At 34.0% G+C, this 19,050-nt stretch overlaps 1 protein-coding gene across 1 annotated transcript; it reads right to left on the bottom strand.

Moving 5' to 3' along the window:
* Window positions 1-308: 308 nt before the first annotated feature.
* Window positions 309-18,480, bottom strand: LOC142625582 (uncharacterized). Its single transcript, XM_075799226.1, has 14 exons — window positions 18,188-18,480; window positions 17,186-17,322; window positions 16,912-17,063; window positions 13,598-13,743; window positions 13,271-13,350; window positions 11,764-12,021; window positions 9,556-9,666; window positions 9,236-9,358; window positions 5,959-6,080; window positions 5,811-5,880; window positions 4,408-4,500; window positions 2,830-2,957; window positions 997-1,138; window positions 309-559 (listed from the first exon to the last, which is right to left on the bottom strand). The coding sequence occupies exons 1-14, from the start codon at window positions 18,300-18,302 to the stop codon at window positions 425-427; spliced, it is 1,812 nt and encodes a 603-aa protein (XP_075655341.1). The 5' UTR covers window positions 18,303-18,480; the 3' UTR covers window positions 309-424.
* Between the last annotated feature and the right edge of the window lie 570 nt (window positions 18,481-19,050).

Here is a 19,050-nt window from a genome sequence, read left to right as displayed (position 1 = left end):
CAGCCATTTCAATCCCAAGATATGGTGTCAGGATCAACGTGGAATATGCACAGTAATCGCCTTATGTGTTATATTTTTTATTTGTAGGAACTATCATTTTACTAACCCCCAAAAAGACATGAATTATCGTGCTGATATACTCATATTGTTATAATTGTAGGATTTAATTGGGGTGCATCCAAGCACCAGTTGCAAGATCCAATAAGACATGTTTCAAAATTCTCAGGATTTGTTGTGAAAACGTTATGAATAATGCTACTTTTTGTAATGCTTAGCATTATGAATCATGTCAGATTGTACTAGGGATATTGTCGTAAAGAATAAAATATCAATTTTTATTAATTTGATATTTCAGCATACTTTTCCATTGTTTAATTCATTATTACAGAATAGGGAAGTCCCTGTTCCTTGAAATAATCACTTCTCATGATGATGAATGAGATTGTAAGGTGCTTACGAAATTATTGTGAAATTTTTGGTGTTGTCTCCCGAAATATGGATGAAGAATATGGACTCCCTCCAAGTATAAAGGCGTCTGCATTTCAATCAAGCGGGAGACCTACATAGACAGCTCATTTGTTAAACATAACATCTATAATAGTATCCATTCTCAATGTTTGAGTTGAGAAATATAATATTACTCAAGGAATCTATGATGTTTGCTCCATGATGATTAGTGCTCTTTGTCATTAGGCCCAGACATCAATTCGTTTTTAGTGTATGCAAGAAGTGATCCAAAGATCTCTTATTTGAGAACAAAAGGTTTAATCAGTTGAGCTAACTACAACCCATTGTCTCAAGTGCACTCTAAATGTGCATTAAAAAGGTCCAAGGTCATAGCAATAAGTTATGACAAGGCATTCTCTTTTGAAACCGAACTTTTTTCAATGTATAGCTTTTTAAAATCCTGCTCTTTTTTTTTTTCTAGGAACAACTTTTTCAAATAACCCGTTACAAAAAAGCTGAAAAAATAAACTGTACCAAACAGGCACTTACTGCTCGGCGGAAAGCAAACATCTCTTCTTGACCCGATAGCATAGATATAATACCCGTTGGGGCACCTCCTGAGCCAACATTGCCTTCTGCTAAAACATTTGTCCGTAGTTTAGCACCTTCTGTCTCTGTTTCAAACTGGAAACTGGAAGCATTAAAGTAGATATTACTGTCAGTTAACATACACGTTTTTACTCAGACAATCTAATTACCAATTATGACAAACTCATTTGTAAAGTTAAAAGGGGTAAAATAATATCAATAAGCCTAATGGGCTTTAGGAGCACAAACTGAAGCATATGTCATTGGCTTAAGTTACAGTATGAGTTGATGACTCCCACATTTGCTGTTTTGAGTGACTATAGGTCTCGTGTTTATCAACATCTTCTCTTCTCCCAGCTAGAAGTTAATTTTCAAGTCACACAATGTGTATGTTCAACATTAAAGTACAATGGGACTTGGAAATAGAAACTACTTCTGCGATGTTGTTTCAAACAAAAGGAGGTGATTTTTAAGGATTCGGACACAGCATAAAAGTCAAAATTCTAGCTAAACTAGGGCCTTGCTGCTTGCCTAAGCTGTCCCTCCATGTACATGTCGCATATATAGTAAGACTTTTGTGGCTGTACTATCATAAGTCAGTATCTTGTAATGCACTTATAGGCTGTCACATTTGTTTGTCATTAAAATATTGAAGACAAAATTCTTACAAATAAAGTTCATAAAGAACTTCATCTCATAAAAAATCACTTTTACATGCAAGGGACTTTTGGAAGACACAGTACTCGAACTCAATTCTAGAAGAGATCAAAGACAAAAACTACTTGAAAAACATCTGAAATAGAAATCCAGGACTCCGTGGTATTTTGTATGAGGCATGGAAGTCTACTGCTAACAGTTGATAATTTGGTTGACTGAACTGTTCAACAAGACTTAAAATCATGCCAAATGAATGGAGAAATCAGAAATGACCCTCAAGTACTCTGGAAACAGAATAATTTAGGACTAAATAATATACAGTTATCAAGGAGACAATATATATATATATATAAATGTAAGGAACCTTTCTAAAGAAGAGCCCTTTGGACTCACTTCTAGCTAGTAAAACCAACAGACAACTAACCCTAACCGCTAGAATTAGTTGCTGGATAATCCAATGGCATTAAACCCTGATGAGCTAAGCAGTTTATGCTCATGCCCAGGAGCAACGAGACAGAATTATTAGTGAACACAAGTTTGCCTCAATATAGAGAGGTCATTTTGATGGTATTTGATGTAAAGGCTTTCTGTAGAGATTCCACCGTGCCCCCCTTGCTCTCTCCAAAAAAAAGGACAAAATAAAAGAAACCGCCATAAGAACAAAATGTAATTACGCAGAATCAACTGTTTAAGCTTTGACACTTTTTTTTAAATTAAAAAAATCAATTGTTACAAGGGGGGGAGGGGGGTTTGAATCTTCTTTCTCTTTATAAAGGAGACCAAGCAATGACACTAAGCTAAAAGGCTCTTGGCCATTTGGCACTTTCAATAAGGACCTATATAAAAGCATCAGGATCTTTTCATGTTCAAATGCTCATTCAGAAACAGAATCTTTTCTAGTGGATATGGGATACTATGTGGAATCTACACTCTAGAATCAATTTATTAACAAGACTCCATGATTGCAACTCTAGTACAATTTTCACTACATTGTCACAGAAATTTGATATTTAGCAAAAAAGTTAACTGTTCAACTACTTGCAGTAGGTATTAGAAGAATAATAAAACTTCTCAATCTTAAGATCTCTTGACCTATAATTATTCAATGTAGGATCATCATTCAAGTAAATTGCTTACCTCTCCAAATCAAAAAGTGTACCCTCTTCAGTCCCTTGAAATAATTCATCAATTGAAGAGGCTGATAAACAACATAGGCGGCAGTGATGATTGTACAACTCATCGATTAGGGTGATAAACCGCCGTGCCTGAGAAGTGCAAACACAATTTTGCTTAAAACAAGAAAAAGGATGTGCAGAAATCATTTATATAACAACTCCACCATACACATGTGACTGTACATGTAATGGATAGTGACTCATAATGGCCACTTAGCTTTGATTCTAACAGGGACAGTTTAGTCAAAAGCTTTCTCCCTCTACCCTTCCCCTTCACATGCTTTTCCCAATCCTGTTTGACAGTTCATTAATATAAATTTTTTAATAAAATGCTTAGGTAACTACAACTGAAAGATTAAAATGATAGCAAGTAGTTATTGTATTGATCCCCATATTCATTGTTTAGTTTCATCTTATCCTGACTCAGTACACAAATGCAGACTTCTGTGCTAGGCCTATAACAAAAGTGACGAAAGGCAACTAGAAGACAATTGCATTTTAATTACTTTTTAAGTATCAGGGACAACTCTGTAATTTTCTTATTTCTGGACATGGTTGTACTATTGGTCTATTGGGTCTTATTTGGGGATTTTGATTACTTTATTGGGGGAGTCGATGACTATTCATAGCTATTATCTTGACACCAAAGAAGAGTTCAACCCAATGCTTTATTTCCGTCGTAGGTGAGCCCGATTCAACATTAGAAGTATATTGATTTTTACCTAATAACCGAATACTTTTATTGGTAAATACTGCATATTTGATTCCATTCATACATCTATTTTCTTCCCTATGAGTTTTAGTCCCAACAAGAATGCTTATTTGTGAGTTCAGTTAGTTTGGGCTTAGTTATCAAAGCCCAAGAAGTTTAAGCTCTATTAGGGTTAGGTATTAACCATCTCTTTATATGGAAGCAATGCTTTCAATTCAATAAGGGAGAGAATATGTTTTCTAAATTTTCTAAAGCTACGTAGTATTGTTCAAGGTTTGTGTGATGCAACCTTCTTTGAGGTGTGATGCCTAGAACATTTTCATTTTTTCTTCTCTATCCTTAAATTTCCAGCAACTTGAAACATTACAATCAGACATTTTTATTTTTACTTTTTGATCGGATTACAATCACACATTGATTTATCTTTAAAACGCTAAAATCCAAAACTTTACAACCCCAAAGCACCTATCCATCAAATAACGACAAATGATCTACAAAAGCTAAATTACTATTCTCGGGAAATTGTCCACAACCTTGGAACAGCAACCCAAACCCTAGGTTTCCCCTTTACTTCATCCACAAATCCTACTATTTCTTTTCACCATTAGAAACTCTATATTGCCTACTATTTTCCAGCCCTTTTCCCATCACCAAACACTAACCCTAATTCTTCAAAACCCTAGCTCTCCACAAACAAATCTGGTTCAACTTCATTCCCTTTTGTGCTATGTCAAAAAAAAATTTTAAATAACTCTCTGTTGGTTGAAGCTCAAACAACATAGGCGAACCTATCACACGCACAAGTAATCCTAAAAGTAGCAACTGTACCTTGTCCCGGATGCGCATACTCATCATTGGAATGTCAGATATGAAGACAGTATGATAATTTTCTGCAACTGCAATATAATCTGCTGCACCTACCTGAAGAGAATTGACAATGAGGTCAAATGAAAAACGCAGATATACCCCCCTCCCCCCAGACACACCCAAGAAAAAACACAACTTACAAAAAGAACAAAAGAACTGAAGCCAAGTTATAGACAGTAATTGTCAAAGAGTTTGTCTTTGTAACCATCTAATGGTGTTGATGGAATGTGGGGGACATCATGCCCAATTTGGATACATTCTCTGAATTTTATTTTTAAGATTTGTTTATGAAAATCAAAACAAACAAACAAACAAAATCACAGATTGTTTTATTCTTTTTGTAAAGAACACATTTGATAAGCTAAAATCAAAAAATGGTTTTCTAGGAACAAAAAACAATAGCTAAAAACAATACTGGAACTGTTGGTTAGATGTTATTTCCATTCTCTTTTTCCATTCCAATACATGATATTGAGTCATTCCTTTCACAATATAACCCAATTAATAGATGCATTTGATATTGAATTCACAAATTCTGCTTACTGAGTTATCTCATTAAAGTTTCTTTTAAAATTTTCCAGATCCTTGAGGTCCAGTTAACTTAAAGGCTCATAGTATTGGTGGACTTCAACTGCCTTTTTTTATATATATATAAATTTCAATATTTATTCAAGAAAGCAACAAACCATCTACCTTACAAGCTGACTCGATGACAACTGGTAGGTCGTATTTATCATAACAGGACTGAAAAGACCCGAGAGATAAGCAGTAACATGGAGGTCAAACCTATTTATTGAGATTTATTTTTGTTCTTGGAGAATTGTTATAATATAATCGTTGGAACTTTAGATGATTATGATGGTATTTATTATCTAAATAAATTTCAATATTAGAAAATTTCTTGATTATATGTTAATTGAGAAAGTTATCTTGACCAATTAATTTAAGTGCTCTGACATTATGATTTATTTTTGGTAGATGATAAAAATGTTAATTATATCCTTATGGTACACCTTAAAGTGAGGAAAATGAATAAATTGTTTAGGTTAAGAAGTGCAGCAAAATGAACAGATTGATAGCCTTAGTATCCCATCATGCCCCTTGACCATGATTTGGGTTTGGGTCGTGACTACATTTATGCACGTTAATGGGTTAAAGCAGTCATATCCTTACAAAAATCTAGTTCACAAGAGGTGGAACAATATGTTTAGATGAATAACTTCTTAATCCAAAAAATAAAGATAAAAGAATACGGAGCTTCATTGAATACTTGAGGGCAGAAAAATAAATATCATATAAATAAAAAAAGCATATAGATAAAAATAAAACTCAAAATTAAGCTCATACAAAGGCAAGCATAATACCGGCCGACCACAAAGATACTCGAATGTGAACCTTGCCACTCCCTCACAGCTTTTAGGAACTTCCAATGTTCTGATCTAAAAAATATGTACGTCTTTAAATTGGAAAAAAGTACATGTATTAAATTAGTAACATTGCATTAATAAGTACCTGCCAAACATCACAGGGACATTATCCATGGTGACTTCTCCTCCCAATTGGTTGGTCAATTCACACCATAACTTTTCAAACTCCTTTGCAGCAATGCTATTTAAAGGCCAGAAGTAATGAACCTAAATGTTTGTGCAAGTCAAATTTCAACTACTGGAAAGAAACAAGAATATGTGCGCTATAAAGTCTACCAAAAGTTTCGATAGTCAAATTCAGGAAAAAACTACAACTTGAACAAAGGCAATAATATACGGTCCATAACACAGACCAACATGGTAAAAAATAAATGAGCTGAAATGAGACTGAAGTTCTTTTTGATGGGTCTATACTGTGAAATACTTGCCGATAAACCTATACTGTGAAGTACTTGATGGATGTAACTATTGAGCATTTGAAAGCTCGTGTGGTTGCTAAGGGGTGTACTCAGACTTGGTGTAGATTTCTCTTAAGACATTTTCTCATATTGCTAAAATTTCCAATGTTTGGATTTTAATATCCTTTGTTGTTAACCCGGTTGGCCAAGGTTTCAATTGGATGTCAAAAATGTCTTTCCCATGGTTATTTATAGGAGGTCTAAATAGAGCAAACACTTGGGTTTGTTTCAAGGGGGAGTCTAGTAAGGTGTGTGGATTATGTGAGGCCCTTAAGCAACCTAACATAGCATGGTTTCGTAAATTCAGTGGTGCAATAATCAGGTTTGGATAACACCGTTTTTGGTCTAATCACTTTGTTTTCTCTTACACACACTGAGCAAGGGAAAATCTTATTGATTGTTTATGTTGATGTTAGAATTATCACTAGTGATGACAAGGAAGGAATTGATAAGTTAAAGTCATTCCTCCAAAGCTTGTTTCAATCTAAGGATTTGAGAAAGATATGTTATTTCTTGGGTGTTGAAGTAGCATGATCTAAAAAAGGAATTCGTTTGTCACAAAAGTGTTTGTTAGATATTTATGGAAGAAAGAGTGATGCAGGACAGCCTAGGCTTCAACACCTAGAACAGCCATGTAACCTTAGGCTTCACCACCTAAGAGTTGCTTGGATTCACAACCAAGCAAGAAAAGCAATTTCACAAAGGAACTTTTATCAATGAATAATAGTCTAAAAAACAAATAAATCATCTGGAGCCTTTTTATAGAGCTTCCAGGAGATAAAGATAAAGATAACATCCATGAAAACTAATCCCAGCTAAACTCAACTACTAATCCTAATACATAAAGATAAAGATAAAATAATCCCCTCAAATGTGGTGTCCATACCAAAGAGGCTTGTCAGGTTCAAACCCATAGAGACTCCTATAAATCCTAATGTCAAACTATACGCGGATCAATGAGAGTTATTGTCCAATCCTGAGAGATATTGTCACTTGTTTGGAAAATTAAAATATCGCATCATTACATGTCCAGATATATTTTTTTTGCAGTGAGTGTTGTGAGCCAGAATATGGAAACTCCTCACCTTCCACATTAGGAGGCAACTCTCCAAATTGTTGAGTACCGTAAAGCACATCCAAGTCATGGAATTCTGTATAGAGCTAATTGTCACCTAAAAGTAGTAGTATTTACAGATTTAGAATGGGTAGGATCACCCTTAGAAAGAAGATCACCTACTGGATATTACACCTATCAAGGGGAACACTCGATCACTTGATCTAGTGCAGAAGTTGAGTACAGAGCCAAGGCTAATGCATTATGTGAGCTTATGTGGATCAAACAACTTTTTGAGGAATTAAGGTATGTGCATGACTATGTATTGCAATAACCAAGCAATGATCCATATTGCTCCAAATCGTGTGTTTCATGTGCAGGGTAAGCATCTAGAGGTAAACTGCCATCTTGTTTGATGGAAAGTGTCATTATTGCTACCCCATATGTTTCTATATAATAGGAGCTCAAACTAATGATATAGTTACTATCTTTGTGTAAGACTAGGTTTGATTTGTTAAGTAACAGACTGGGATTATATAATATGTATTATCTCTACTATTTACTTATCAAAAAAATTATATGATATGTATTTCCTAGCTTGGGAGGAAGTGTTATGAGTAAAATATATGTGAGGGACCAATTAGTAAAAATGCATTAGAAAAAATTATATAAATAATGTGATGTGTTAGGGTAATTAAATTTAACCCTAAACACTTCCCAAAGTTAACAATAATTATGCACTTGCCCGGGGACTTGACTCAAGTGGTACAAGGATAGGGTGAAGGTAGGTATTAGGTTCAAATGGTAAAAGTAAACACCCACTTCAAATACATATCTGTTAAGTAAGATTTCTTACCTCATGACCTAAAAATCTACCTTGAATTAAATATTTTTTTATAGTAAGCAAAATAGCTATTAATTACCTATCAACTATCTCAAGTATAATTAAGCAAGTACAATTTTAAGAACGAAATAGAACTTAATAGATATGAATTTGATCCATAAAGAATAACTTTTCAAAAATGGAAGACAAGTTGCACATATTGAGGTTGCCCTCACTCTATAGTTCAACAGTTTGGCATCTTAATGATAAAGCTACCTACAAACAGAAATAGAATTTAAATAGCAGGTAAGAGTAATCAGAAAAGTGCTTCATTAACTTATAGAGTCCAGATCACTAATTTAAAAACCCATTATGAAGAATCTGTTAGAGTGAGAGAGAGAGACCCTGGTTTTGGATAACTTTGAGAACACATCTTCATTTATTAATTGAAACATCAAAGCCAACCTCTGTTGGCTTTGATAATAATTTTGCAATTCATTGGTTGATAATAATTTTGTCAAGTTTATCAAATGCATGGAATTATGAAATATTTATATGTACCTCAAAGGAGAGAGCTTATGCAATCTTTCACTTTCATTCCTTCTCAGTTGCTCCTATGGTTCATTTAGATGGAAATATATGAAGAGAAGGATTTGGATTTCAGTTTTTAGTTTAAATGACTTAAATAAAGTACGAAAGAGAAAATTATTTTTATCAATTGAAATTTACAAATACTGTTGTGGATTTGAAATGATTAGATATAAGATAATATTTTAAATACATATACCATCAGCAGAATTTTTGTTAGATCAAAAATCCTCATAAGTCAAAACTGAACATAATGTATTGTTAATTCATAGCAAGGAATTTATGCTAGCAATTGTTCATTAGATATCTTGATTATATATCCTAAATCCAAATGCAACATTAGTTGATTTGCTTCTTCCAGCATTATCACAAGAAATGTTGGGAAGAGAGAGAGAGAGAGAGAGAGAGAGAGAGTAATCAGAACTGATAACTCACTCACCTGATTTATTGAACTTTGCGCTATAAGACGGCGATAATCAATCTCACTTCCAATCAGAACTATCTCACAATGGTTCTTCAACTTGGCAATAAATTTTAGGAAGATCTCCCGCTGCATACCATCCTGTATGAACAAAATTGCTGGAACTAATTAAACTTCTTAGTAATAACCACCTCCAGCAAAATATTTTGAAAAGAAAAAAAAGAAAGGAAAAATATACTAATGTGTGAGTACCAACAAATGCCAAGACATATTATTACAAAAAAAAAAAAAAAAAATGTCTTCAAAGTTTTTTTTTATGATTTTAATTAGAAGAAAACCTGATTTAACTCATTTGGCGCTCGATTGCTAGTGGCTACAAGAACAGTTCCAGTGCTCAACAGTCTGCTTAGAATTCCAGATAAGGCCACAATAGCAAATACATCAACAGTCTGTAACAGAAACAAGAAATTTAAGTCACATTTGAGTTGTGAAGTCAATAAGCAAGTTCATTTAGCAACATGCACTTGCCATTTATGAAAGAAACTCGGAGCAAATGAGAGCAAAATGCACAAGTTTAAATAGCAAAAGAAGGGCTGAAAATAGATGCAACTCAACTTTATGAAGATTTTTTATTGGTAAGTTACACCTGCACCCAATGGGTTTTGAACCCAGAATCTCACTTTTCACTCATTCTTGTGTGTGAGGAGGAAATGCCATTTATGTCAAAACTCATTGGCACTAAACCTAATGAAGATGCAGCCTTACTAGTTCAATGTCCAACTTACAATATATAAAATGGAATAGTAAAAAATTTTCGTGATTAAATTCACCATTTTCTATTAGCTTCATCTTCTAGACAAGTGATAATTTATCATGGTTTCAAAGCAAGTGGTCATATATTTAAATCCTATCTCCACTCTACCTCTCATTTAAAAGTTAAAAATTCCACATGTTGCATGGGTAATAATTTTCAAAAAGGATAATCATACAAGAGATAGGTAATGACTAGTAATTGAATAACTCAAATAGCATTTATTGTATCATATAAAAATTTCTTGGAGTACGCAGTCATTAGAATAAAATTCATTCTAGTCAATAATAGGTCCTTTGTTGACTCTCTCTTAAAGATCATCCTCAACATATGAGATCAGCAGTAATGTGGCAATAACTTATACTGATCAAGAAGTAACAACTTCTGCCTAAATAAAATGACAAAAGATTATCAATTTGACCCTTGCTTTCTCTGAGAAACAGACAGACCTCACCCCACCCTAGTGTAGACACTAGATGCAGGCCTGGATCACACAGGTTTATGGATATCAATACAGAAACAGCCCACCCAAAGAATGATAGGATGATGGAGGCCTATCACCAAGCAGGCCCAATTGACTGTTTCCAATTGATTTATTTGATTTTTATGATTTAATTTAATTTGATTTGATTGATGTATTTAATTTAATTGATTTCAAGTTATTTCCTTTCCATATTTGATGTAATCTGGAACCCTACTTAAGAGGCCCCAACTATTTGTACATTTTATTAATAACATTTTGATTGGAATTTTTCTTCCAACAGCGTGGTGCTTATTCAAAGAAATCCTGGGTGCTTACTTCTAAGTTTTATCTTCTTCTTTTTTTCGCCTTTTAGTTTCCCCCATGCAGGTTCTCCTACGAGAATCCCTGTTGCTGTATCACACCCAATTCCATCTTTGCTTTTTATGACCTCTCTCAAATAACAGTTTTGCTCTACTTCTTAAGGGAAAAAATGCAGACAATTGCCACCTCTACTAGTTGACCCTTGTCAAATGTTAAAGATGAAAATTCTATATCGAAATTTGTACAAGTAAAGTTGCCTATCTCACTACTGAACATGTTATGAAACCCCAATAGCACCCATTTAGCTGAGGAAAGGATAATAAAATCAGTTTAAATTTGCATTACACGTCTAATCCATAAGGATCTCAAAACCAAAGCTCCAAAGAGAAATATAAAAATACACACTTTAAAAAAAATTTACTTTATTGTCTGTTCAAATATTTAGTTAATATGCAATTAACGACTGGCATTAACATGTAACATAAGTATGCAAACACACGAGCTTTGGTCAAGGTATTCACTAGGTTAAGTTCTTCATGCATGCCAATGAATAAGTTCAACTCCAAATTGTTGCCCTACATTCTAGGAAGTTGTCATTTAAAAAATTGTAATCCATCCATCAAGGTTATCTTCATGTCATGGGAATCATTTTCACAAGCTCAATAGTTTGGACCTCCTATTTTTTTAATAAAAACCAAGTCAAGCTCACTTCTCAGTTTCATACTCAATTCAAACAATGGATCACATTCACATTCACCATATAAAAACAAATGTACAAGAAACAATTCAGCTTTAAGGTAAAGATTGCAGTGACTTGTCTCTCAGAATCAAACACATTTGTTTAGCCTTTTTTATTACAAGAGATAAAAGTAATAATGAAGGGTGAAACTGAGAGTTGTGATGCCAGACTATCAATAAGAACAAACTCTCTTAATGCTTATTTCATTATACCTGGATCTCATCAAAGCAAAGAATGCTAGCTCCTCTTTGATCCAATTGTCGATCAACAAGAAATTCATCTGCTACAGCAGGAAGAATGTTTTTCATCTGTACCTCTTGCTTGTATCTTTCTTCTGCAGCCAACCACTCCTTAACTTTTGTATCAAAGGGAAGATTCATAATCCAACCAGAAAAGCTAGACTGCAAGGACTTCTCCTCCACCTGATTCTTCCATATCTTATGCATATGTTCATTAATTTTAAGCATAGCCTGAGGATGAAGACAATAAAACATAAGTCTGTGTGTTCATGTTTACAAGATTCAAACAAAATAGGCGTCATATCTTCCAAAGGCCAACATAGATAGTGGTACTTTAACTCAAAAGACACTTCTTCCCTCCATTAATAATGGATAATGGGATAGAAGTTGAGGTGGTGGGTTCAAGACCCACTGGCAATGGGAGTGAAAGAAAAAAATTTGCATAATGGGGCTAAGCTAAAGATAATAGAAAATTCTAAGTAAAAAAACTATATGTGTGTGTGTGCACGCGCGCGTGCGCGTGTCAAGCTATCTTTTAACATTGTTTCATTTAGTAAAATTTATATCTATTCTTTCTATGACTCAACAAATCTTTTCTCTCATAGATAGCTTTAGCTTAACAAAGTTATGTTTTATTGTTATTTTAAGGTACTAAAGTAATATATAATTGATTCCATTCTTGTACTAAATTTCCTAGCAATCTCTTTTTCTATGTACACAATTATAATACATAAACAATTCTTCTTCTTTTTCAATCTTATTTTAAACTTTTGTTTTGACATTAAAAATATTTCGTCTCAATCTAAGATCTCATTATAAAGAGGCAATATCCATTTCCTTATGTTCAAATCTTTGGGCCTTTCTAGGGTTTCAGAATCTAAATTTCAACATTTGGGATAAATGATTGGAGAGTAACTTTTGGATCTTAAACAGTTTCCCCCCCCCCCCCCCCTAAAGTACATATCAATGGGGTATGGTTTTCCCATAATTTACTTATACCTTGAATCCTGAATATTAAATTTTATAAACTAATTATATAGCCGACTTAAAGAATTTGTTAAGCATAATCCATTTTTAAATTACCTTCATCCTAATAAATGTTCTTCAAAAGTGGACGCTTTTGCTTTTTGAAAATAGAGGGTTTTTTAGTGGGGTTTGGTAATCAATTTGTAGAGGCATATGTTATAAGCACCTTATTTTAGTGATGTACATATAATACAAAAGAATATCAAAAGGTGACTAAATAGCCTTGTATACCTTTAAATGAGTGACAGATTGTTTTTAAAAATCCTAGGGAGGCCATTAAGTAAATTAACATCTAATTTGATAATTTTTAAAAATAGGAGGGAGGAATTTAAAAATCCAGGGGGCATTGACCACCTCCCTCTGCCATTGTCTACAGGGTGCATTTTTAACTAAGCAATCAGAATATAAGAACCAACTATGACCAAATGTTTTCAAAACACAACAAAGAGCTCACCTCATTAAAGTGGTGCCTTCTTCGATTTTTCACAATTCCCTCAGTGGCACTATAAAACATATCCATAAGCATTGTCTTCCCTATGATGTCCACAATAGTTTCGTCAGTCAATTGTATTCTTATGAGCAAACTAGATTTCAAACAAGATAAATGTACTAAGAAGCTAAAAAATGATCGTAAAGGAGGAGACTGTATGCACTGAAATCTATTATTCTCTGAATGATAGAAATGATATGTTGGATGATGCAGTCAAATGAGAAATCAATACCATTTTTTGTTGGAAAATATTTTCTTTAGAGTTAAACATAATAAGATTTAGAAAAGTACCACTTCCAACATTGCCATATATATATAGTCCTTTAGGAGCTGGAGGAGCAGTTGGGCGGCGACCAGTGAATGAGTCTAATTTTCTCTCTCGATTAAGGTATGAAACCCATTTCCCCACTCCTGGTTCAACGTTTTCATTTTTTTTCCTGAGTCAAGTGAAACTCCATTAATATGAAGATAATTACCTTAAACACACACACACGTGCGTGCACACATATAGAGAAAGCATAGAGAAGAAAAAGAAATATATTTATTGAAAAAGAAAAATAGCTAAATAAATTTTCATATGCCAGTTTAAACCATAATTTCAATACAAATGATTTTAAATCACCCCCCCTCCCCCAACCCTCTTTAAACAAAAAAAACAATGAAAGGGAGGTGAGCAGATCTCACCAATTGCATCATTTGCCTGCATAAACTGTAAAATAAAATTGGTTTAAATTACACCAATTGCCAACCTCCCTCAAGAACTTTCCTTAAAATTCACAAAATAACAGTCCTCCTCAAAATATGGAAGAAGTGACTCACCCCTTGACGTTTGCATAAAGGTGATACATAAGTTCATGCCCTCTCACACTATAACTTCTCTAATAAAAAAAATAAAACAAAAAATATTTTTGCTCAAACTAATTTTTTTTTCTTAGCTATGGTTAACTCCATACTTTATACTTAACCGACTGAATATACTCTCTCTCTCTCTCTCTCTCAATTATAGAAAAGGTAGGAGTTACAAAATTAAAAGGGAACACAGACACGTGCTAGTTACACTACCCAGTACACGGGATGTGTACATAGGGCATAGCTACAAACGGTGAAAAAAAGTTTTAAAAATAAGAAACAAAATGTACTACAGGATTAGTGAAGACTCAGAGAATCCAGGCACTATGAAAGACCTACGATAGAGGACATGGGATACAGGAAAGTCTATTCATATAAAGACTTCAGCAATAAATATTTCAACTTCACCACACTTAACTCTTGCCCATCAAAGGAACAAGGATTTCTTTCTCACCATAAACTCCACATGGGTCACAAAGGGTCGACTTTCCAAGTACCCCCCATTACTTCTACTAAACCTCCCGATCCAACAAGACAACATCTCCTGCACAGAGTTAGGCGTGACCTAGGAAACACCAAACAAGCAAAAGATCATAGACCACAACTCCCTAGCCATGGCACAGTGTAGAAATAGATTATTCACACTCTCTCCATGAGTTTTATATATGAAGCACCACTCAAAAATGATTACACCCCAATTCCTTATATCATCAGCCATCAGAATCCACCCTAGCACCACAGACCACGAAAAGAAAGCCACCTTTAGTGGTACATAATTTCCAAATGCTTTTCCACAGAAAATTCCTGTCTTGCCCCTTAACACGTTGTAATAATTCTTCATACTTGTTACTGTGAACGAATCCATGTCAATCTATCTTCCTCCCCTTGCCGGAACTTTATCTCATACAAATTGTCCAATAACTGGGCAATAGAGTCTACTTCCCAATCATGTGCAGCATGGCAGGGAAAGCAATTTAAATGAAAGTTTAATGAATTAGAGATTTCTCTATAGCTTGGTGGTAATGCCTTGGGTTTGTGTCTCATTCCCCTATTTCCCCATTATTTTCTATTTCTACTCTACTTGTTTTTGCATCAAGGATTCAAGAAAGCATGGACTAATTTGTCTCCTTTATACAGAGAGAGGAATGTCATTTCATGCAACCTCAAAGAAGGTTGGTGTAATTTATCCAATAAAATTTAATGAACTCAAAATCTAAAGCCAAATTCAAACAACCCCATAACAGAAAATTCCTATAAAGTTACTGGTACTTAAAAAACTGACTTCCTAGCCCATAAAAATAAGACTTTTCATATAGATTTATATATGTCCATTTAATCTTGTGGACTTAAAATTTCAAAACTTTCTTTAATGTATGTTGTATGTGCATGGTATGAGGTTGGAGCCAAATAAAGAAGAGGTCAAAAGGTGACAGTAGAGCAGTAGCAGCAATGATGATAAAAACAAGCTTGTTGGTGCAATGCGAGTGATGAGAGCCTGTGGAATGGTAGTGATGATTTCCTGAGGGGGGAGAGTGGCAGCACTAGTGGCAATCTTGGCGGCAAGATAGTAATGGTGATAGACAGGTAGGGCTCATTCAAAATGGGTTGTAGAATGGTGGATACAACTATGGTGGAAAATTGAGAATGCAGGATAATGAAATAGACGTTTTGATGATTGGGGAGAGGGGAGAGGGGGCGGAGGTGGTTTTAAAGATGGTAGTATCGTGGTAAATTTGATAGCAGGAATCAGTTTGTGGCAATAGAGGGAGGGGTGGTAGTGTGATTCTGGTAGCTGTAGTAATTATACCATGTTTCATAAGAGGCATCTAACTTAACTAGTTAAATTTTAATGATCCTATAGGAATATGACAACATTTACAAATTTCTTTGATAACAATTGAAAAATGCTGTTTCATAAAGCTATCAATATCAGATTGCAACAATCTAAAAATCTACTGTTGCAACTGTAAAAAAATAGCATTTTTAAAAAAAACTGACACCAAATATGCCTGTTAGGCACTACTACTCTATCAAAAGTTTTTATATTAGTACTACTGAAGAAAATAAAATTTATCATCATAGTCACACATGCAACCACCTGCAATGCTTAATCCACAAATTTTTTTTTTCTTTCTTTTTCCATCTTTTGCTTTGACCTTTCAATATACTCAGTTAAAAAAATTATTATGATGTTTGGGCTTCCATCTTTTTAATATATTTAGAGGGACTTAAGAAGGCTACATAGTTTTATTGACATTCCACTTCGCAGTTTCTTTTTTATACAAGTCTTCCAGCTTTTGCAACACTAGTCATCAATGAGTTCATTTAAGATTTCAATAACTGATCTCATCTATTTTCTGATATCATCTGATTTTTCAATAATGTTGATAACCCTTATTAATTTCAGTAACTAATTTGTTAAGTACTCCTATACTGCATTATGTTCAAAAAACAGATTCATTTAATGGGCCTTGTAGATGCTCCATTAGAAAATAAAATAGAGTCTAACCTTAACAATTTTGGGATGAACAAAGTTGTACGATGAGACTTTAATTTACTCAAAAACGTTCGACTACTAGTTCTAGATCACAGCATTTCATTGTTATTCATTCTAATGTGCCTGGTCAATTTAGGTCCAAGGAGAAGTTCATGGGATTCAACTGAGAGAGAGAAGCTCATGGGAAATAGCAATCGCCAAAGTGGTAATTAGTCCAAGCCATGTCTGGATAAGAATTTTAATTAGTAGTGTGCCTCACCGGAACGTCCATCTTTGAAGAAGTTCACTTCGATGCTTGTTTACTGACGTCCATATGCCCCCCTTGCCCCCCTGCTGCTTTACCTTGGCTTCCTCCATCAAAAGCCTTCGCCGCTCATTCTCCCTACTCTTTTCCCAGTTAGCTAGGTTTACCTATAAAGTTCAAAAAGAAGATGCACAATTATTCAAAACTCAGTGTGAATAGTCTACTGTTTCTGGAAAAACGACAACTGAGACTATCATCAAATGTATTATAATATCAGAAAATATCATACATGATATTCCTCCATATCTTTCTCATACTCCTCCAACCTCCCAAGTAACTTCTCTAATTCTGAAGCAACCCTTTCCTGGTAAGGATCATGTTGTAGCTTCCCTTGCTCAACAAGATTCTTGTACTGCGTAAGTGGCCCTGAAGGAGAAACTTTCATGTCATAATCTTAATGTGTGTATTTACACAATGAAAAAAATTAATTCTAAGTACACTTCTAAGATCAATAAGTCATATATAGTAATTGTGGTTGGCGATTTCTAATTGGGAGAAATTTAAAATACTCCAGCCCATCTACAAGAAGTTTTTATAATTTTATTATTAAAAAAAAAAAAAACAATTTTAACATAGGGTAAATCTTAAATACGGTACCTTAGGTGTAATACATTAGGTTCTCCAATCAAATTCAAAAACATAGCTACATTGAATTCATTTGTCCTTAGAAAATATAACACTTGTTGTCCCTTATCGGTCAATACAATCAGGTGTTTGAATTTAATTGAAGAACCAAATTGACTATACCTAAGTTTTGCCCTTTTAACATAACCAATTCCTATCATATGACCCTCTAATAAGTCAATGTGCAATTTCTATCTATGACCAGAAACTATTCTCTCTCTTTTTTCTTTTCTTTTTTTCATTTTCTGGATAGATACTACCATAGACATTAGTCATCAAGAACAAGCCACAATTTGAGAGCAGTGAACCACTCAAGTTTGTGTAATTAATCAGCATTACCATGCAGTAAAATGCATTCTGGCAAAGAATTCAATCAAACACTGTAGCAAGTGAAGATCAACCATATACCAATTCATCCATCAAATTATGCCTAATGAAGAAAATCAACACCAGTACTACATACATACATTGAAGAATTCCATTCTCTTTCTCTTTCTCTTCATGAAATTGCTCTTCTCTACTCTAAAGTGATGAAATTGAAAATGCTAAAAATGAAATTCATTTCTCATGCATTAGATACGTGAGAGAGAGAGAGAGAGAGAGAGACCTGGACGGGTATGGGAGTAGAAGCGAAGGACATTGATGCGGTGGTGAATGAAGGTTCGACGAGAAAGCGTTGTAGAGAGAAACGACGAAGCGATCGAAGAAGCTCGAATTCTCATATTTTTATTATTTTGTCACTTCAATCCAAAAATTTCTAATTCAGAATCAGAGTAGAAGAAGACATCCCAAATCAAATCAAAAATGCAGCGACGCCGCTGTTGTCGCTACTCTATAACTAACAAAGAGGAAAAGGTAATGGCGGGCAGGTGACGTGCCCAAAATAAGACCAGCCACGTCGAAAAATAAATTAGGACGATGACAGGTATCGACGTGTATGTATAGAAAATCATTCATTAACGCTAAAAATCTTTTTACACATTTTCTATTTGTACACAAACTCTATAAAAATATGTTTTCAAAATAGAATTTTTATGGGTAAATTGTAAACTAGTCTCATCACACGCGCTTCGCGCGTGCAATGAGATTTTTCTTTTTTAGTGGTCATATTTTGTAAAAAAAACTGTATTTAATTATTATATATATATATGATTTTTATTTTAAAAATCTAATTTATAAGTGAATAAATCAATTTAAAATTTAATAGGAGAGTGGTCCTATTTTTTAGGCAATATTTTAGTGGGAGTTGGAGTTGCTTTTTTACCAGATTGTCCTTTAGTTTTGTCTCCACTTAAACATAAGACTGTAGGGGTATTTTTGAACTAAAAAAATGAGTTTTTACCAAATTGTCCTTTAGTTTTGTCTCTTAAACTTAGGATTTTATGGGCATTTTTGAACTAAAAAAATAGGAATCCAAACAGGGGAAGCCCCTTAAATAATAGTACAAACAGGGGAAGCCCCTTAAATAAT

The sequence above is a fragment of the Castanea sativa genome, chromosome 1 (genome assembly GCF_040712315.1).
Source record: "Castanea sativa cultivar Marrone di Chiusa Pesio chromosome 1, ASM4071231v1".
Classification (NCBI taxonomy): Eukaryota; Viridiplantae; Streptophyta; class Magnoliopsida; order Fagales; family Fagaceae; genus Castanea; species Castanea sativa.
This window is presented reverse-complemented; position numbering and strand designations above follow the sequence as displayed.